The sequence below is a fragment of the Lingula anatina genome, chromosome 1 (genome assembly GCF_051362555.1).
Source record: "Lingula anatina isolate TDL-2025a chromosome 1, LinAna3.0, whole genome shotgun sequence".
NCBI classification, from domain to species: Eukaryota; Metazoa; Brachiopoda; class Lingulata; order Lingulida; family Lingulidae; genus Lingula; species Lingula anatina.
In genome coordinates, this window is record NC_141767.1 from 18,380,674 (window position 1) to 18,403,208 (window position 22,535).

Genomic DNA, 22,535 nt, shown 5'->3' on the forward strand with positions numbered 1-22,535 from the left:
TGCACACTACTTTCATTAGAGCTGTACATATTTGTCTTGACCTAAAGTTGACCTAGTTAATCGACTTCACTTGAGCGCTCCCACGCCGCAATATAAAGCCTGGCTGCACATTGCATCATTGCTACGACCGTAACCAGCCAGCTGCAGGGGTATTTACAGTACGTTGCCGTCTATCGTATTCAATTTCTTAAAGAAGAACGGATTTCTTTAGCGCGGTATTTTTATTTTAAAAATGAAAGCAGTTTTGCATTGCAAATAATATATACCAGTACAGGTATAGTAGGGTAGTAACGTAGATATTGACATATATTGTTACTAGTAAAGCGAGTGTGCACAAGTGATAGATGTAGACGTCTGCACGACAAGAAGATCTTGCCGACGAAACGACTCTCGCGAGTCAGTACGCACAGTCCGTGTGGTCGATTACGTAAACGGATGAAATGCCGTCTGTTGCAATGTACCGTACTACATGTAGTAGTCACTGAATTGGACTTTCACATGGCTCAATGATCTTAATATTACATGAAGATGAGCCTTAAGATTTTATTTTGCTAATTTGATATTTAATTTATAATTTTTTTCTTAAATGGCTCCACCTCTTAAAATCTGCATTAAGCAACTGGCTCACTATAAAATGGTTAACTTTTTATGAAGTTGTTAATGGAAGCCATGCTTTTAGTTTTAACATTTTCAGGTTGCCATGATGCTTTCACGTGTATTTACCCAAGCCAGGCAGCTGGCGCAGTCCTCAGTGAGAACAGTCGCCACTGCAGCAGAACTTGGAAAGTTGGGAGAACCTTCCAAAAGGGTGTTTGAAAAGGAAGATAAGTACGGTGCACACAACTACCACCCACTTCCCGTGGCACTGTGCAAAGGAAAAGGTGGGTGATATGTTTGTTGTGACATTGTGGTAGGTGTGAAATTAGGATGTGTTAGATGCGATTAAGTATAATAAAGTAAATGCATATATTGTATGTGCCTGTGTCCATGGTGTTGCTGTCACAAGTGTGACATTGTCAATATAGAGAGATAGCTAATAGCCTCCAACTATTATTGAAATTTTGCAAAAAAAAAAAAAAAAAAAAAAAAAATCTCATTTGGCTGAAATAATTAATTTCGCTAAAAGTATTTTTTTTAGTTCTGCTAAAACCTCTCTACATGTACCTTTGTCAAATGACTTGCTTATGTATTATTTGCCTGATGTCAATGAATTAAGTGTTTCTCCTTTTTTGAAATCTGAGAGGGAGTCCCTCCGATTGATCAAAAAATACTGATTTTAGAGTCCGGTAAGTAGATTTTGGAGTCCAGCAAGTAGATTTTCAGACCTATTTGCCAACCCCGCTAGTGCCTCAAAAAAGTTTATGTCAATGCCAGCTGAAGTATAAGGGATGTAGAGAAGGTATAGAATTCAACATTTGAATGACAGTGTGCCCCTATCATGAGAAATGCTATACCAAACTACCAGTAAGGCAAATGAAACCAGCTGTTTAATGTTTGTTGCAACAAAGACCAATTTACAAAGCTTATGGCATGTGAAAAGGAGCCCACTATCATTGCACTGGTCATATTTATAGAAAAAAGCGTATAAAGTTGTAGGTTATGCTGGTTCATAACATGACAAGAAGTTGTTATGTTGCAGCTTATTGTTTCATAAACAGCCTACATATGCTGGTCTGTAGCATAACACAAAGTTGTTATGTTGTAGCTTATTGTTTCATAAACAGCCTACATATGCTGGTCTGTAACATAACACGAAGTTGTTATCACAGTTATGTTGTAGCTTATTGTTTCATAAATAGCCTACATGTGCTGGCTCATAAAATACAATAATTATATTTTTGAAATACATTTGCAGTCAAGTTGGGCTTAGCTTATAAATCTTGAAATCCCATCATAACATTTGTGTATTCCTACACTGATTGTATATCACGTACCCTGAGTCTTAAATAATTTCAAGGTTAAAATCAGTAAAAGGGTCAAACAGCAGGGCGATTCATTTTGATATTTAGACCAAAAATAGTCTCATTTGTATATGCTGTTGCATATCCTTTGTGATTAGAACCATTTGTGAGTATTTTTTAAATGTTCATCTTTATGCACGCTAAAAAGAGTGTTGTCTATTGATTTAATGTAATGAAACAATACCAGTAATCAACTTCAGCTATCCGCTTTACATATCTTCCATAGTGTATAGAGTTTCCATCATTCTGTATGGTCAAGAGTAAAATTTTGGTTTACTATCCTATCTGCTTGTTGCATTATTGAGTATTCTGGAATGGTTTACAGCAGTTCCAATTAAAGTCACTTGTATTTCAAAACCATTCTTATATCTTATGTATTGTAGGCTATGTAGTATAATTTGTATTTTGCGCTAGGTGTCCATGTGTGGGATGTAGAAGGCAACCAATACTATGACTTCCTCAGTGCGTACAGTGCAGTGAACCAGGGACACTGTCACCCGAAGATTATAGAGGCTTTGAAGGGCCAGGCTGAAGTGCTGACACTGACTTCTAGGGCATTCTACAGCAATCTGCTGGGAGAATATGAAGAGTTCATGCACAATCTCTTTGGATATGACAAGGTCCTGCCAATGAATACAGGTAGGATTTTACTCCTAATCCCCCGAATGTATATAAATGTGTCATTTAACTAGAACTAACACCTTGAATACTTCAGGAAAAAACAACATCTTAATGTTTTTTTAACTGTAAAAATTTGCATTGCTTTTTCTCCAGTCAACATTTTGGGGGATGGTGTATGTTTCAAGCAAAGTCCACATAATTTTTGAAGTCACTGTAGTATTTTACTTTTTTATCTCAGTCAATCATAAGACAGATGGGTAAAGCAGTTGAACTGTGGTATGTTTGATGTTTGGGTTTATATGGAGTCCATTTGCTTCAATTATAGCTTTATATGAGTTTTATAGATTGAATGTTTATATGCCCTTTATTCAATAATACAGCCATGTATGTTGTTATGCCAAGCACTGCATAAATACCACATAACTGGTTTCAGCCAAAGGTCAAAGAAGTTTGTTGCAATTAAGTTCAGATGAGATATTATCAGGATTCACATCACTGAAGTCCTTTGTTTTCCTGCCCTGAATGTGTTTCTTATGAGAATGCACATGAAACAAAAATTTATGCAAAATGCCCATATTTACGTTAACTTTGTCAGAGACTTGAATTAAGAAATTAATGCACAGTTTGTGCAACGGGAGATAGTTGAGTGGAACTTTAGCTTCATTTACTTTAAGGTTAGTTAGGGACAAATACAATTTAATGAAGCAGGAGTCATTTAGCATGTCAATTTTATTAGTATTTTCATGGTAGACATGGAATTTTAAGTTAGTTGCTAGCAGGGTTCAGTTGAAGCACACTATAGTTAATTACCCCCTAGCTGCTCAAGGAGGGGTGTCATACCATTAAGCCGATTTCACCAATTGCTTTTTAGGGAAATCCCCTGTGGAGTTGGAGCAACCCAGCTAGTATGTGTGAATCTGAATGCAGTCTAAGTTGGAATTATCTTTTTTTTCTTTCTAGGTGTTGAGGGAGGAGAGACTGCCTGTAAGCTGGCCAGACGCTGGGGATATGATGTGAAGGGCATTCCAAAGAATGAGGCAAAGATTGTCTTTGCTGCTGGCAATTTCTGGGGTCGAACTTTGGCAGCCATTTCTAGCTCTAGTGACCCAGATTGTTATGGAGGATTTGGTCCATTTATGCCAGGTTTTAGCACAATACCTTACAACGATGTCTCCGCATTACAAGTGAGTGCAACTATTTTCAGTGTGTTAGGTGGTACATGATCACTGGTTATGTATTAATTTATTCGGCACTAGCACAACACAATAGAGGCTATAACATAACATAACATAACATAACATAACATAACATAACATTTTGTAGAATGAAACTAAAAGTCGCATAATGGGGAGTAATAGAAATAAAGCATTCTATGCATTGGGCAGAAGTTATCTCATGCTTAATCATCTCAAGAATTATTTGCAATGATTCTTCCCAATCTTAAACATTGTTTATGTCATCATTGTATGTATAAGGTTTGAAAATATTTTTTTATTCTTAAACTGGTTTGTGTATGCCTCCATAATCCTACGATCATACACAAAACAGCAGAAGTTTACTCATTTAAACACATTCAAATTGATTGACCAAGAACAATTAATCTTACACTAGACATGCTGTAAGAGGAAAACAAATTATTTATTGTGATAATCTGCAATAATCTTCAGGCTGCCTTGAAGGACCCTAAAGTTTGTGCATTCATGGTGGAGCCTATCCAAGGGGAGGCAGGTGTTGTAGTTCCAGACCCTGGTTACCTTAAAGCCATCAGGGACACCTGCACTAAGAACAATGTACTTTGGATTGCTGATGAAGTACAGACAGGACTGGCTAGAACAGGAAGGCGAGTGTGCACAATATTATGTTGTGCTGTTTGTAATGGGCTGTCTTTTTTTTATTGTTGTAGATACCCTGATAAGTTACTTTTCCCTTGAATCAAGGGTTTAGCCAACGATTTGTCCAGCCTTCATTTGGAGGGCCCTCTTCAATCAGAGGACTTACTGCTGGATGGTTTGTTAAAATTCTTACAGCTATGCAACTTGTTAAAATCACCCCATGGGTGTGGTAGACATAATGATAGCAACAAATGACACTTTTCAAATAACCTTTGGTAATGGAAGTCATCTAGACATAAAATTTTATTGTTGATCCAAGTATGTTTGACTGTAATGTTTGAAGTGAAGGTGTATTACTATGTGAAAGGGGTCATTATCCTTATGAAAATTCATTTTGAAGCAAACAGATAATATTCTATAATTATATGTGGTGTTTTAATTTCAGGCGTTTGTGTGTGGACTATGAGGAAGTGAGACCAGATCTGGTCGTGCTGGGAAAAGCTCTGTCAGGAGGGGTATATCCAGTATGTGCAATCTTATAAATAATTTAAGAAGTACAGAAAATTTTTGATTAAAAGAAAGGTTTTGAAACTGGATGTCTGTAATGTTTCATATGCAGATCAGGGAGGGTGGCGGTGTTATCATTCCCTTCTCCCTTTTTTTATCAAATTTGGGAAATAGGCCCACTGATGGATGTTTATTATTTCAAACTACTTTGAGACTCCAAGAAAGGAAGGAAAGCCCACACTGTGGGGTAAAGCATGTTTTATCCCAGTGCTTATAGATGTTGTAAAATGCACCTAATTGTGTTTGTTAGTTATGCCTGTACAGACAACCATCATAAAGTTATTTTGATTTGACGAAGACTTGAAGTTTTCAAGATTCAGGATTCTCTTTTTTACTTGTGCATGTGTATTGTATTATTTTTCTACCAGGTGTCAGCAGTGCTTGCAGATGATGAAGTAATGTTGACTATAAAGCCTGGAGAACATGGCTCCACCTATGGTGGAAATCCTGTGGCCTGTAAAATTGCCATGGCAGCTCTTCAGGTGATTCAGCAGATACTTTTTTTTTTCTTCATTTAATATTATAAAAGGTGTTTGCAAAGACAAATATAAAATGGGAATGATATAAAGCAAGGCATATACCTGTAGAATAATTTTTTTCTGCTACATTACCAATTAAAGACAAGACATTTTCATTGTTAAGGTAAGCATTTGGTATTTCATTGTCAATGAAAACTACATCTCCTGGCTCACTACAGGTGTTAGAAGAAGAAAACTTAGCAGAAAATGCATTCAAGTTGGGAGAAGTCCTGAGAAAGGAGTTGAGGAAATTGCCAACTGATGTTGTATCCATTGTTAGAGGAAAAGGCCTTCTTAATGCCATTGTCATTAATGAAAGTAAGTAAACGCTCTGCCATTAATTGTTGATGCTGGATTAAAAGTATTTGGACTAATTTGTTTACACTATGTCTTAATAACTTATCATTATGCAGTGTATTTTGTCTTCTCATCACTTCTTTATTTGTTTCTTTTTCCTTAAAGATTTCATTATGGGCTATTTATAGTTTCTGCTCTTTTTTTTTCAGAATTTAGTGCATGGGATGTCTGTGTAAAGTTGCGTGATAATGGACTCCTTGCCAAGCCCACACATGGTGACATAATAAGGTTTGCTCCTCCTCTCATCATCAATGAAAAACAAATTATTGAGTGTGCAGAGATCATCAGCAACACTATCATGGACTTTGCCAAGACATTATAAATACTTCAGTATTTATATAAGAAAACATGGTTGTAGACATGATGTCAGTTTTGTCCATTTAACTGCTTTTCCTGCCACTGGCACAAAATCAATTTTATTTGGTGATTTTGTGAAGGTAATTTGTTCTCCCTGATTGTTATTTGGTTAAATTTTTCATCTTGTGATTGATCATGCAGATGAAAAAATTCAAAAGATGGTGAGAAACACAGGGAATGGAAAGCACAAGTATATTGGCTTTGTATATTAAAATCTGTAAAACCTTTTTTTAAATTCAAGCTTTAGAGAAAAAAATGATGCTGTAAAGAGAATCATCATTTTTTGGTCTGGAGTGTTTAGAGAATATGTAGTTTGATGTTCCCATAAAAAGCAATGGGGTAAAAAGCAACAGGGTACTGTGCATTTGGTGGTTTGGGAGTATGGTATTATATGGCAGCTATATGATGTTTCAGATTGGGATTGGTGGACATGTTAATGGAAAATATCACTTTATAGCTGAACATACAGCACTTAAGTTTTACAAAAAGTTTCTTGTTAAGGTCATAATACACTCGACCAAAAAAGATAAACATAAAATGGCTTTTCAGTAATTAAAAAGCTATGCAATGTAGTGGAAAAATCTTCAGTTTATTTTAAAAAAGTAAACAATGGTAGGTGCATTGTCCGTCAATATTTGGTTAAAATAAGTATTTACCTTGGACATTGTTATTTTATAATTATTCAAAATGACAATGTTTCTGAACTTTTTAGGTCGAGTCTATATTCAAGCAACTAAGTAAATGATCCATGAAATGTTGTTATAAAAAAAGTAGCCAGTACAATTTTCTAAGTTCGCTTATTGTCAGAAATGAAACTTGGATTAAAAAATCTCGATTCAAAATGTTGTTATAAAGAAAGTAGCCAGTACAATTTTTTGCTTATTGTCAGACATGAAACTTGGTTTAAAAATCTCTATAGACATTTTGTATTTATCAAATTTTGATGATCTTCACAAATTCAGGAACTAGAATTAAATGAAAAATCTTGGAATTTGGGATTTTACAGAACTTTGTGAAATATTGAACTGATCACATCTTTTTAAATTTGTGCTACATGTAGTATATATTTTGCACATAAAAACCTAATCTCACTTCAAGTGTAGGACAAAAAGAAAAGACAAGTATTTTTATGATCTCTTTTTTGAAAGTAGGCCTCATATACATTGGGTAATTTTTTTGTACATTGCATCAAACTGTAACTATCTTACCAGTGTAAGTTTAGTGACAAAAGTACAAAATGAGAATAGGGTAAAAATGTACAAAATTATGTGAAATATCAAATATGAAATTGGAAAAGTTTAAAGGGCTGTCTCTGTTATTTTAGTCCCAAGTGACAGAAAATTCCTAGCTTCTAGTTCTTTAATGCAGAAAGGATTGATATACATCGACAGTTATTAAAAATAAGCATGTGCAATGTGATTGAACAAATAACGAAGATTTGTATTATTTTTATTTCTCTGAAAGTAAAAAAAGTTCCATTTCTGTTTTAGTTTTACACTAGAAGAGACTTTGCAATTATTATACAGATATTACTGAATTGTTATATGAAACAAAATCACGAGGTAAAATTTGTTCAGTTTATGCAGTGCACTTAAATGTATCTCATAATTTCATAAAGCTTAATTACATTTATTTTTGAGGTAGCATTTATTTTTAAGGTATGTGTATACTTGAAACTAAAAATTATCTGAATTCCATCAAGGTAAATCTCATTGTTTACATAAACAATATGCCACTGGAACAAACTGCAATGTCAGTAAAATTCTGATCACAACAACATTTTAAATGAATAAAGTTTTACATTCATTTCTGGACTTGCGTTATTTAAGAATACAATATCGGTTTTAAAAAAATCTCTACTGAACAGCTATCAATACAAAGTAATGGTATGAAAATATTTCAGCTTGTGTTATCCTTTAATTATGGTCCAACTACTAAGCTTTTTTCGGCTATCAGCACTACTGCTTTAACACCCATTTCACAACAAAAATTTCTCCAATCCAGTGCCAGAAATTTTTCTTGTAGGGAAGTCTGATTTCATCATTCAGTAAATAGGCAAAATAATCCAAAGTTGTTTAATGACACATTGTAGTCAAGGGCTCATATCTTGTATATAAAAATTTTATTGCTAATGCTGGTACCACAGTTTCTGGTAGTACTGCTGTACACATCTTTTGTCGAATGGACTTCATAAGCAACTTCCTGGAAATTCAGTTTTGTTAAGGCTTGGATAGATTTGAATTGGGATGTACACACTGGTGAAAATACTGGCATGCTGTAGTGATGGTGGCAAATTTAAAACTGCCTGTGAAATCCATGCATTTTATGGTGTTTTAAAAATACATAGTGAAGGAATGAAATTTGGAAAGGCCAAAGAATGTCTTAAAATTTACCCCAGCAGTACTCCTATAAGATCAAAGGACATTGCAGTCATTACTGAAATGCTGTGGAATTACCCCCAAGTAATGCATTCATGCAACATGTCATACATTCTCCAGCATATATTGAATTCTATTTCATATAAAAATATTGGTCAGTCTTAAATGAGATATGCTTGCGCATGCGTACTCTGTTAGCTTGTTACATGCTTGTGCAGACAGCCTAAATAGATGAGATCTATTTGCTATCAAAATCAGTCAAAAACAAATGCAGTTTGTTGCTCTATTAGTAATACATCATTATGCAATGGAGTTGGAAACTTTTATGGGCAATATATTGATTTTGTAACTATGTTACACACTACGAATCAAAGTTAATATAGCTCGCTGCGCACCAAACTTAGAATCAAGATGGCGAGAAGCATCCAATATTCTCCAATCCCTAACGGCCCTGTCACACCTAAAGAACTCCCAAGGTACGCATGCATTGTGCATGAAAATAAGCCATATGCGCTGTTGTACGTCCAAGTTTTGACAGAATTTGCTAGAAAAGTGCAAGATAATAGCAAATACATAGCATTTTGTTGGCATATTTTGCATATAAAGGGTGCATGAAGATTAAATATAGAACACACGTGTAAGAAAAATCCATCGAATGCACAACGGGTTTTTGGCCCAGGGAACAAATGACCTGCGCATTCAGCATGCTATAATCAAACAGATAGCGTTCCTTAGTCAGCAGTGATCATGTGGCTTGTTCTCGATATAAAAGCTGCAGATTTATATCAAAAGAAACCAGTGAAGTTCAGGATGCCTCCCAAAGGAAGGGGTTGTAAAGGCAGAGGTCGTGGTGCTAGAGGAGAGGTGCCCAGACTGGAGCCAGAATCTGAGATGGAGCAAGCAGGTGTAAGAGATAAACAGGTTTTAAGTCAGCCTGGATAGTGATTCCGAGATGGACCAGGCTGGTGCAAGAGGAAGAGATACAGCAACTTCAAGTCTCGAGTCAACAGGCTCACTCACCCCTTCTCTTCCCTGTTTCCCTCTGCGGTCTTTGGTTAAGAACAAGAATAAAAGGGCGCCATTGGGAGGTGACTACAGGCTGTCTGAGGAGGAGTTGTTGATGATCACCTTCTTAGAGGCTAGTGACATGTTTTGGAACAAGAAGAGTTGTAATTACAGATGACTTGACATTAAAAAACACTGTGGCAGAAGCAGGCAGAAACTATGTCGAGAGAAGTATCTCACCTCCATGGATGGTTCAAAAGCATGCATATGAGAGACAACTTCACAACTTCACAAAATGCCCAAATCTGCATCTGGCCATTGGTTCTCACAGAGAGGAAGCTTTGGACTCAACGGAATTTCCTATTCCTTCAAAAGATCACCTACCACAAACCAGATCCAATCAAGAGTGAGTACAGCTCTGTAATATTAATGCTAATTTTTGTGTAGACATAATTAGAAAAGGTGTTGAAAATGGTAAGGTGATGTGGTTATTACTTATCTTAATAAATATAAAGACAAGAATATGTACAATGAATTGAGTCAGATTTTTCTGACAAAAATGTAACCAAATAACTATAAATACATTTTTCACATATAAATACTTAGAACAAGGGAGTGGCAACCAGGAAGAAAGAGGAAACCAGGCATAGTAAATCTGGCCCTGAATAGAACTGAAGAGAATAATGGTGCTGAGAAGGAAATACAATCTGAAACAAAACTCAATCTGACCCAAGAATAAGCAGGTCATATATAATAACTAGCAAGGCTCACATGGAACGAGTTGTTGACAAAAGCATGGAATTGTAACTATGCTATGTTCCTGAGAGGCACATGTTCAACATAAATAGAAAATATTTTTAATACTTTAAAAATACTTTAATGAAAAAAGTGCCAACAAAATGCACCATGAAATGACCGATTTGTACGTTTACTAATGAGACTGCCACAAAAAACATTCAAATGCGTTTCTGGCAGTAATGTTATCATGACCCTATCTTCAACACCATACAAAAATCCAGCTATAATGATTAACCCGACCGGGCCTGGAATGGATTTTCCATTAATTCCAGTGAACCAACGTTGAATGGATGGAGAACACCATCCATATCCATAAACTGCATGGAAAAAACAAACAGACAAACAAACAAACAAACAAATAATAATAAGGTTAACAATTCAAGTATTACACTTGGCAAGCTCTACAAAATGCAATGTTGTACAAATGGTTTCTAGCTTTAACACTACCACAATAAAAGAGTTTTCAGTTCTGGCATTTCTTATGGCTGCACTCATCAGAACCTACAGACTTTTAACCTTGACCATCTTTTACCTGTTCACATGGTGTCTCATTCTATATCATAAATTAACCAGTATGATAATCAATCATTCCTTTTCTTTGAATTATGTAATTACACTGCTGTTCCATCTATGTTACTTATGAGAGAACGTAACAATTCCAATGTCCAACTGGCATACCGATTTGCTTCCTCTTGTGTAAATCTCCGTGCATTGTAGCTCAGGTTGTATCTTAGTCTTCCTTGTAAAGAGTGAACAAAATGTACAACAGATTGTCCCTCTAGGAGATTTGCTGACCTAGCAACATCTGTCACCTGCACATGGTCCCCTGTCCCTAAAACAAAAGAAATCTTTTCTTATAGCTTGTTATACATATGCAGTACTAATATCATACTCACAGCAGGTAAGGGCAGGGTGATTTTATAACATCAGACGCTCAGACTGGATGTTTTCCCCCCAGGGGCCTATGCTTATTTTGTATACTATTTTAGAGGCCCCTGATATCAAATGGTACTGATAACATGCCGATGATCATGCCTATAATACTATTATTTGAGTTTGAAGTTAGACTCAAATATTAAGGTAAAACAGAGTTACAGTTTGCCTGATTTCATCGTTGAACAGAATAATTGTACGCCAGGTGTAAGTTTACCTGGGCACTTAATCTCACTGACAGCGAGTCCACCCAACACTACTTTCTTACTGAGTAATAAATCCAGACTTAAAGCAAGGCATTAGACAGTCAGATATGCCTGATAAATTTCATATTTGTCCAATAAAAAACCTTGTATCATCTGTCCTTATGTCAGATGAGTTTTCAAGTTAACTTGGTATGTGGAAATCTAAGGGATACATTTTCATTTCTTTTATTGGTGAGATATTTTAACTAACTTGTGGGATTAAAAATCATGGGGAGTTACCTGCTAATTATAGATAATTTATTCACCTCAGTTTCACTCTAAAAATACCGTTTTGTGACTGGCTGAGGATGGGGAATTCTTATATGACATTGTTGATGATATCCTAAAGAAAATGGCTGCATACCATGTGGGTACACATTTTTTGTGTTTTTACTGACTTGATGCTATGTTTCATCATAAATTGTGCACTACCTGGCAAATGGGAAAACAAAGTGAGGAAGAGAAATGGATTGACTGTTTAGGGAAAAGTGGAAAGAAGGTAGACCCTTGCTGTTTTACAATCCACAAGAGAGAAAACATTCTGTGCACAGCATCAGGAATACCACATTGATACTCAACAGCAACAGAAATCTAACTTCTTTATTGCTAGTTCTGACTATTTCTGCACATCTGCTGTTCATGGCCATGAGTCAGCAAAATGGCACATGATGCCTCACATTTTTTTTATCAAAAGAAAACATATGAAAAAATTCAGTCTCTCGCTGGACAGGCCTTATCATAACTTCAAATGGCTGAAAGGGACCGCCTCACATGTTATTTCGCAATGCATATGTTATTGCCAAACAACAGGTGAAATCGTTTTCTGGTTAACAGACAATTTTATGGACAGACATTTGATATTACTGATTACACTTTCTTCATACTTGTACTGTATTTCTAGTGGTCCTAGTGTCATTCTGTGAAGCCATTTTCATTAAGTAATAATCAACTTATCTTGACTATATATATATATATATATATATATATATATATATATATATATATATATATATATATTCTATCTTAAGATTGTTTCAAAATGTATGGAATATATGGAATATATGGAAAATCTGATAACATAAAAAAATTGAATAATTTGCTACATTTCTATAATTTTGCTTCAGTCTGACAAATTTTGTTTTGGCCTGACATAATTTTGAAGCTTGTCAGAACAAAATTGTCTGACAGTATTTTGGCCTTTCACAAAGTCTAAGATCAAAAAAGGTGTGCATTCTTTGCTAAAAGAGCATCTGAAACAAAAGTCTAGAAACATTGATTCCTATCAAAAAAGTGTATAAAATCTTCATACCTGACAGAATTCCAGAACAATCCCCCATGTTTGAAATAGCAAAGCATCTTTGCTCCGCTGCTACAAAAAATAATACCAGAATATGCTTAAAAAAGACAAACTGCCTATGTGCAAATATAAATGTTCAGATGTCTCGAATAACTTAACATGCTGCTAAAATTTAAAATCACATGCCCACACCAAATTCTTTCGACAAAATATTATCAAATCAACATTGCACTACTAGAACATATACTATGACAAATTGGTGTTGAGCTAAAGATCTGGAAAGATCCATCTTCCATACATTTCCTTCCTCGCTGTAAGATATAAAATCAGCATCTACATTATGCTTACATATTTTCATGTTGCTCCTCAGATCCTTAGCCTTCATTTTTTGTACAAAGTAATTTGCCAGACGTAGTTGCTTGAGCAAGTCACCATTTTCAAAAATTGTGTGCATTTGAGAACTCGTACTTCGTGCAGCATCCCAGAGAGATTTAGGATTGTCATTTGAGGGCGACAGTGTCACAGGAATTAGAGTTGATAAAAATAAGACACCCAATGCATTTTTCCCTTCCTCCGTCTCACAGAAACGTCGCATGTTGACAGTCTGCTCTACAGCTACTGTATTCTCCTGCAAAATATTTGTTGAAATAATCATTTTTGAGAAAATACTTTCAGTTAAATTACTCCACATATCAAAATGCACATATTGTAAAAAGAACAATATCATACTTTGCTCATATACATATATATGAATAGTTTGTTTTCCATAGTTATTTATCACAGTGAGCAAAATAAGAAAACGCATTAAGTGATAAAGTCATTATGCTGAACTGTCATTAATTTTAGGAAACAAGTATTGATGCTATAACCTGAATATCGCCTTGAGGTTTGTTTCTGCCATATATCATCCAGGCAGTGGCTGTGCTTGCAGCTGCAGTGAATGCCCCATTGACTGTTGTCTGCTGTAATCTACACATTTTTCTCAAGAGCTTGGTTTCCTCCTTGGAGAGGCCATCTGTAGAGATGCTGAATGTATGTGATGGGTATGTATCAACTAGAGGGTATCTCACTGCAAAAATGTTTGGTTTTGGTTTAGAAAACATTGTGTTCCAAATAAACTTTCCCAATACTAGATAATCCATCCAACCAAAGGCCTTTTCACTCTGAGGCATCAAATCTACAAGGGATGGGTCTATTTTAGTGTGTGGAGTTTTGTCTGGTTGTCCTCCATCAATGAGTCCATTCAGGATTTTTAGAAACTGCCTACATATACTCATATTAGTAAATCCATCAGTAAGTACATGATCAATACCAAAGATCACAGCAGATTTGTAAGGGTTGCCCTCCTTTCTGGTGTCTCCCAAAGCTGACTCTCTGCAAACTGTTGGAAGGAAGCGCATCTTCCAGAGAGGGCCTGTTTTAAGGTTGTAGACCACCTTCATCATTTCATCTTGTTCTTTTCTCCAATCTGTCTCATTGCTGACTTCAAGGGGAACAGTCACAGTGTCCTTTAATTCAAAGAAATATTTTCCATCCATCTCTTTAACAACACACAGGCGTAGTAAAGGCATGGTTTCCTGTAGCAGTGCTGCAGCCTGGTGGATGAGGTCAACAGACAGAGGTGACTTTGATTCTAGCTGCCATGTATATGCAAGTGAATAGGGTATATTTAGTTCAGTCGTCAAGGCAAAAAAGTATTCTGTGAAGCCTAAAGGACGCCTACAACATGAGACGGTGGCCATGGATGCCATATTAGTTATACCCGTCAGTTAGTGCCTGAAACAGAAATAAAAAAACAACTCTTTACACTGGTGAATATAAAAACAGAAAACAGTGGTGGGATTTTGGCATGGGGGGGGGGAAGGACTGTAGTGACTGGCTGGGGTAGACCCAGGCTTGATAGCTCATCAGTGGTAGAGCACTTGCACTGTAAGCGTATTAACTCGGGTTCGATCCCCAGTGGAGTAAGGCATTTTCCTCCCAAATTGCTATGATGGTGGCAACAGTGGACTCCGTCATTTGACATTTGAGAGGGAGTGTAGTGACTGGCCAGGGTAGACCCAGGCTTAGAAGCTCAGCAGTAAAGCACTTGCATGAGATTTGAAGGGGGGAGGGGCAGTACTTTATCAGAAACAGGACGGTAAAGATAGGGTCATTGCATACGCAAGTAAAGGTTTGCCCAAAACCAGAAAAGAAATATTCAATTCATAAATTGGAATTCTTAGCTTTGAAATGGGCAGTTACAGAAATTTTTTTAGATTATTTACAAAGGTTAAGAAATTATTTTACAGTGAGAACAGACAACAACTCATTAACATGTGTACTGATATCTGCAAAGTTGGATTCAACAGGTTAACGCTGGATTGCAGACCTGTCAAACTACAATTTCAATATTGTTTATGTTTCAGACAAGTCCAATGTTAAAGCAGAAATTGGGCGCAGGAAATTACATCTGATTTTCAAATTCAGAAGCTATTGATTGAGGTCTTTCCTTGCTTAGAAGGCATGATCCCAAAGAAACTGTCTCCTATTCAGACAAATCAGCAGAAAGATTGGCAGAAGTTGCAAGAAGCAGATCCTATTGAAAAAAAAATGTATGTAATCATTTAAAGGGTGATAAGAAGGTAATAAGAGGGAAAGATGTGGAAAGTAAAACTCTGGAAGAAAGTTGAAGCTTGTACAAGACGATCAAATAATGGTTCAGTCACTAAACATTTACGTAGTTTAACTTGAAGCCTTAAAATAAGATGCTTTGTATGATGAAATTGGTCATCTTTAAGAGACAGAGTTGTAGATCTCATAGAGCGTTTTCATTGGAATGAATGATAAAGCAAACATCTGAGTACATAAATGGTTGCCCTAGGTGTATAAAACCTAAATTTGTAACCCAATGTCCATGCTGAATTGTGTCCTATATCATCTTCGGATCCTTTAGAGTTAGTCAGTCTGTATGGACTATCTTACAATAATGGATGAAAAAGGTGGAATTGAATATATACTGGTGATAATGGATCATTTTACAAGATAACCGTAAGCATTCCCTACTTTTAATCAGACAGCCAGAACAACAGCTAAGGTATTATTTGAGAAATCAGTGGTGCCACCATGGTTTTCTTAGTAGAATTCACACAGACCAAGGCAAAGTAATGAGTGAAGGCAAAGTAATAAACGAGTTACATCAGTTAGCAGGGATTTAGAAATCCAGAACTACTCCTTACCATGCAATGGGCAATGTGACGTATGAATCATACATTGTTTGATATACTCTGTACGCCAAGTCCAAGTCAGAAAGAGATTTGGAAAAAACACACTGGTTCACTTGTGCATGTGTACAACTGTACTTGAAACAGTTCAGGTAGATTCTCTCCTTATTTATTGATGTTTAGTAGATATCCTAGGCTATACCTATCATTTACTACAAGACTGTACTCTTGAAAGTGCACATGCCTTTACTTCACACTCACTGTATGTAGTTTAAAGCAGAAATTATGGGATTCTTATTGGTTGGCATATTAAGAAAGCACAGGCAGCAAAAGGCAGAAGAAACACTTTGATAAGAAATCAAGAGGGAACATGTTGTCAGTTGGAGAACAAGTGCTATTGCGCAATCTTGCTCTTGTTGGTAAGCATGAGCTTGCTGAACTTTGGAAAAATGAGGTGTTTATGGTCTTATTACAACCAAATAAAGAAATTCCAAAAATTAATATACAGACAGCAAATTGTGTACAGGAAAAATAAAAACAGTACACAGAAACAAACTTTATTGCCAGTATATGCCTTGTTGTACTTAAAAGAGTTTACCAGAAGAGCAACAAAAAGATACCGAATCATCATGCAAACCCAAGAGAAGTAGAAGAAAACCAGCTTGGTTAAAAGACAACAACAGGTTATTAAATTGACATAAAGAACAAGTATTTTATTTTGATATGTATAAATATTATACAATAAAAATTAATAAAGTGAAATAAATCGTAGTTCCTTTCTTGTTGTCCCAATTAAATGGCATGGAAACTTTGTTCCTAGCAGGGTTGTGATGGTTATGTGTATATGGTGGTGATTGTACTAGTGCAGTGTCTGTATCTCTGTCTCTCTCTATATATATAATACCAGTATGCCCCTTTTTTTTATACAGCAGTACATTGTTGCTCATGTGTGCCACATCAACTTGCAGGTAAGGATTGACTTAACTAATCTGCTTTTGCTTTTTAATTTTTCTCATTTATAAATGTTATTTTATTTTTTATTCTTCAGTGCTTTTTAGTAGTTTCTTTTGCTATTTATGTTCTTCTTCGAGCTTAGTTTTTTTTCATAATAATTCTTTAAATTTATTAGTAGTTCTTTTAATTTTGTCTATTTTCTCGAATGTTACTTCTTCAATTTTTTTAGTTTTAGTTCAAGTAATTCTTTCTGTTAGTTGTTTGATATTATTTTGAGGCATTTGTTGCTCATGTGTGCCACGTCAAATTGCAGGGGTCTCGTAATACTTCAATGCTTGAAATGAAACGCAGTTGTATCATATTGTTTTTCCTCATATTGTACTTGCCTCAGTTTGTGACCTTACATGCTAACCCTTTCCGCAGGTACGGTACATGGGGTACCGTTAGCGTCTAAAGCCGCAAGGCAGATGAATTTAAAAACCAATAATAATGCCAATTCATGGGTAATGTCATGGTTTTGCCAAGCATGGGGAATCCGTTAAGGTGACCCTCTTACCAAATACCCAGGCTATTAAGTTGTTAATTTCTCAAACTGGGCATGAAAAGGGCCTAATATACATGTACAGTAGTCCTCTGATGTATCTCACCGACGTGTAGATAACCTTACCTATCCCTGGTAACGTAAATGCCTGAGTTCGCTTCCTTCCGATATTCCTATGACCTCTAGATTTTATATTCTTGCTCTTTAGCAACTATATTGTATTTAAATATGTTTCAGACCATTTACGGAGGCTGCAGAATATATTTAGACAAATGGACTGCAGTTAAACTGACACTCCGCCAGCTGTCCCATGTCCTCAAGATTTTTCCGCTAGAGGGCACCAAAGTTATACTTTAGGTCAAGGTCATTTTATAACGTGTTGGCCAACATGTTTAGGAGAAGTGCTAGAATACTGGGAGTTTTATCTAGAGCTCCTTTTGACACTGTTGGGGCACCATGTAAACAAGCTATACGTACAGTTTCAAGAGGACATACGGATACTATTTTGAGACAATTTAGCGTTTCTACAGTTGTTTTACAGAACTGGAAGAAGAAGGAAACGTAAGTAATATAACTCGCCAAGAAAAGAGTTTTGACAGTTAATGCCATTGATAAAGATACGCTACACATTCGTTTTTGAAACTGCCCTTAAGTTATGTATTCTAGGTCTTCATATCCAAATTACCCCCACCCACCCCCACCTGTACATGCTACGGAAGAGGTACTTACCCTATGTTACAATCTCTGGATACTTAAATTAAATATTTACATGTACATCCTGGGGAAACTATGTATGTCTTTTGAAGTGTCTTGTACCTGTATGTATATCATTCGTAAAGTCCTTTTGTATCGGCTCAAGAACCAGAATGTACTATTTCATCTTTACTCCAATAGGCAAGGAATATCCTTCTCAACATATGCAAAGAAAACTTAAACTTTGACGCAGAACTTAATTTTTATTCTGGAATCTTGGACATTATAAATCATTTATAATATTGGAAATAGTGTGAGATTTTATTGTAGGTCCTTAAAAGATTTGTACAAGATGTACAATGGCAATGCAAAGTCTTGATATTCAGTTTATTTTTTCACTAGACTTTGAAACCATTGAGTAAAGTTTTCCATCTTCACTAACACTCCATGTCTACATACCTCATTTCCTCTTTATTGTTCACCTTCACATGTTGCACAATACTGAAAACGGATTGATATTTTCTGCTGATGGAGACAAGTTCTGAGGAAATCTGCCTACATGCTAGTGCAATTTTCCCAGGTTAATCCTTTAAATTCTCATCCATTATCCCTGTTCTTGATGGTACAGTTTCTCATTATTGTTAGTATGGGTTCTGTTCTGTTTCCAGTATATAAAACATTTTAAGGTGCCTCAAAAGAGTTAAGCAGCAGGTAAGCCACAGGGGCATTTTTTTCAAATTCTATGATAGGTACATTAACAGGTTTCCTCTTAATAAGAATGATTCTCAAAAACTATTTATAAATATCATAATCTTATCTACTTTTAGGGTGACCATCCATTTTGTTTTGCAAGATGGAACTAAAGAATCCGTCCAGGCAAATATTGGAGACAATTTGTTAGATGTGGTGTTAGATAATGATGTTGATATAGATGGGTTTGGTAAGTAACATAACTGAATTTTAATTTCCCTAAATACAAGTAGTGAAAACAATACATGGTGTAAAGAGAAATTTCCCAAATGTTAAATAAATACACCATGCTGATGAAATTTTTCATCAATAATTTGAATAATTTATTATTAGCATTCATTCTTTTTTAATGACAACAATTTGAAATGTGATATCAGGGAGGGAAAACCAGTGGAATGTGCATGACATAATATACCCTGCATATAAAAACCTTTATGTAATTTCAATCTCCCAAGTAAATGTAGCTTCATATTTAATGTGTGTAGACATGCATTAGTGCATTATTCTTTTGTGATTACGAAGACTGTGGTTGTAATCTTCTTGATCTAATGATTCAGGTGCCTGTGAAGGAACCCTGGCATGCTCCACATGCCATTTAATTTTCAAGAAAGAGGATTATGATCAACTACCTGAGGAACCCACTGATGAAGAGCTAGACATGCTGGACTTAGCATATGGATTAACTGATACGTAAGTTTACACCTGCCACAGGTATAGTATTAGTTCATTGCAACGAAAAACTAATGCTACAGAGTCGGACTTTTTTTGAGATTTTTTGAGATTTCTTGGGGGAAATTCCCCAAACTGCAACCTTAGAAATTATAAGGGATTTAAAGTGATTTCTTAAACCTTGGACGAGAATCTTCAAATCATTACTGATTATTACTTAGTTCTATGAAACATGTTTACCTACTGTCCAAACTTAAACCGAAATGCATTTGTATTTCAGATCAAGGTTAGGCTGCCAGGTTATAGTAACAAAGGACATGGATGGACTGGAAGTCAGCGTCCCTTCAGGGGTAGCAGATGCAAGGTCTTGATGATGTATTCTTTAATTAGGCACTAGTCAACACCTGCAGAATTGTCACATATATAAATCATGAATATTTATAGGACTCGTGTACATTGCTTTTATATGTATCTGACTACTTTGGCATAAAAGAAAAACATGTTTAAGAGAGCATAACCAAGGTTTCCTGACATGTAAATTGTCTTCTTATACAGTATTCATACTTGCATGCAATGAAGAGACACATTTTGGTCAACTCATGGTCTGGTAAAGATATGTCAATAGTAGGCCGAGGATAACCTAGGCTCCTCAGGGAGGGACAGATTGGGAATCATTTGCTCCCAGGCAGGTCAGAAATATGACTTCCCTTCAAATGGTATTGAAATACCTGTAATATACCGTAATTATGAAGGGTGACATTTCTTAAGCTTATCGTTTATCAACTCTGCTCAAAATGAGGATGTTATGTTATCTAGCCACAAAAACTTCCAGATTAAATTTTACCTCAGAATTATATATAGATGTATTGTAGAAGGTTTTATATGTAGTGTATAATGTCTGATGTTAGTTGCACTGCAGAATGCAGATGTTTCTTATATTTATAACATGATAAAGAGACCAGTAGGTTAATGTAATAATACATCCTATTCTTTATTTGGATTCTGTATTATATTTTCTTTGTTTTCATTCATGATTATCAATATATACTGTACATGTCACAAGTAATAATATGGAACTTGTTACGGTAAATGTGATACTTAGATTAATGAGCATTATTTTACAATACATGATGGCAAGCTCGGAATGGTTAGCATCTGACTGACTAATCCATGTAAACGGTCAAACATAAAATTTTACTTTCCTGGAAAAAGGACAAGGTAAAAATTAAAGATGCCCTTATGATTGTTTTCTGTATTTAATCTTCACTTAAGAGTATGGAATGTAGTTAGTACAAACAGCATTCATTTGGTGGTTAGTTCTGTTAGGAATTGCTATAATGTGAGTATAGAAAAATGATGTGTTCAATGCTAAAATTGTCCCATGTTAGATTTGATTTCTCATAGACTTAAAGATGTTTTAAAGTATAAAATAATTCATACTGAAACTTTAACTTGCTTGTTGTAATTGACAAAACTTGCCTGTATCCTAGTGCACAGTTTGGCGCAAGGATATCACCAGTAACGAACCACAAAGCCTGCAAGCTTTTATTTTGTGATGTTTTCTTTGGTATTGTTTTGCTCTGGTGTCTGATTTTGTGTGCCCTAAGAAAAGAGCAGTAGCATTATTAGGTACTATGGGACCATTCAGATTGAGGAGAGCCGAGTGTTAGTAAGGCCGCGACCTAAATATGGCAGAGCTACATGAAAGGAAGACCGCTAATCCTTTAATGGTCTCTCCGCCTCTCACACGCCTCCCCACGTCGTCCCTGTAGGGGCACAGTAATTAAATCTTGGCTCACTTCAACCGTTCGAGCAACAACGCGTGGGGAGGCATGCGAGAGGCAGAGAGACCATTACATGATTAGCAGTCTTCCTTTAATGTAGCTCTGCCATATTAAGGTTGCGGCCTTAACTATCATTTGGCTCTTCTCAACCCGAATGGTCCCTAAGATGTCGTCAGAAAATAGGAGTTTTCCTTTGTGATGATGTCATCTTTGGCCTTTGAATACGTAGTGTATAAACATAAATATGAAATATAGAGAAATCATTTTTAGCTCTACAAATTGGCCATCAACATTGAAATATGAGGAATTGCAAAGCTGTGTCCAAAAATCATTCCAGGAAAATTTTTGTATGATGTAGGCAAGTGTTGCATATCTTTCATTTTTTAGAATTTTTTAATTCAACAAACAGTATGAACGTACTTTTTCACTTGAAATTTATGTGATGCAGGATGCTTTAATGCCTTAACAATATTTTCTGTGCAATTTGATATCCTACTGCTGACAGGTGAAGAGTAATGGGTCTTAAACAGCAAGTAGCTTCTGCATTAGCAGTTAAGCTGGATTAATGCTTGTTAAGAAGTATTAGAATGCTACCTACTTAACCGACAGCCTGCATTTACACCATGTGACAGCTGCAAGATTTGCCTACGTTTCCTGTTATCTTTCCTTTCACAGTGGAACACATAAAATGTCATAGCTTAGAAGACAAAACATCATATTAACAAATACATTAAGTGTTTAAAAATTTTTAACGATTTAAGTTCATGAACAAAAAATGAAATAAACTATGCATTCGAGGCACCTAAAGTGCAAGTGTTTTTGTGGGGGGAGAGGCAACAAACTCTCAATAGATTCTTTATGTATGATACATTTATTTTCTGTTAACAGCCAGGCATAAAAAGAAGGGCTTTAGCTTGTTTTCAGTATTATAACATGTTGACTTAATACGTCAACCTTAATACTGCCAATTCCTTACTTATAGTCTTCTTTTAAAAGTAGGTTTCCACATTTTGCAGAAAAAGATATCTGTGTAGCAAGTATTCATCCGGTGCAACTCATTTGAAACAGTTAC

General features: G+C 35.7%; 3 protein-coding genes across 3 annotated transcripts; 2 read left to right on the plus strand and 1 right to left on the minus strand.

Moving 5' to 3' along the window:
• The first annotated feature begins 192 nt into the window (after positions 1–192).
• LOC106153995 (ornithine aminotransferase, mitochondrial) lies at positions 193–8,019 on the plus strand. Its single transcript, XM_024074941.2, has 9 exons — positions 193–215; positions 695–881; positions 2,376–2,600; positions 3,543–3,766; positions 4,250–4,422; positions 4,860–4,938; positions 5,350–5,463; positions 5,679–5,817; positions 6,006–8,019. The coding sequence occupies exons 2-9, from the start codon at positions 701–703 to the stop codon at positions 6,176–6,178; spliced, it is 1,308 nt and encodes a 435-aa protein (XP_023930709.2). The 5' UTR covers positions 193–215; positions 695–700; the 3' UTR covers positions 6,179–8,019.
• LOC106153994 (uncharacterized) lies at positions 7,647–17,891 on the minus strand. Its single transcript, XM_013528180.2, has 5 exons — positions 17,694–17,891; positions 13,739–14,645; positions 13,218–13,497; positions 12,882–12,941; positions 7,647–11,226 (listed from the first exon to the last, which is right to left on the minus strand). The coding sequence occupies exons 2-5, from the start codon at positions 14,618–14,620 to the stop codon at positions 11,006–11,008; spliced, it is 1,443 nt and encodes a 480-aa protein (XP_013383634.2). The 5' UTR covers positions 14,621–14,645; positions 17,694–17,891; the 3' UTR covers positions 7,647–11,005.
• Positions 17,892–17,955: 64 nt separating this feature from the next.
• On the plus strand, positions 17,956–22,264 carry LOC106153996 (adrenodoxin-like). The gene is made up of 4 exons (XM_013528186.2): positions 17,956–18,128; positions 19,088–19,200; positions 19,568–19,700; positions 19,960–22,264. The coding sequence occupies exons 1-4, from the start codon at positions 17,956–17,958 to the stop codon at positions 20,048–20,050; spliced, it is 510 nt and encodes a 169-aa protein (XP_013383640.2). The 3' UTR covers positions 20,051–22,264.
• Positions 22,265–22,535: the final 271 nt, after the last annotated feature.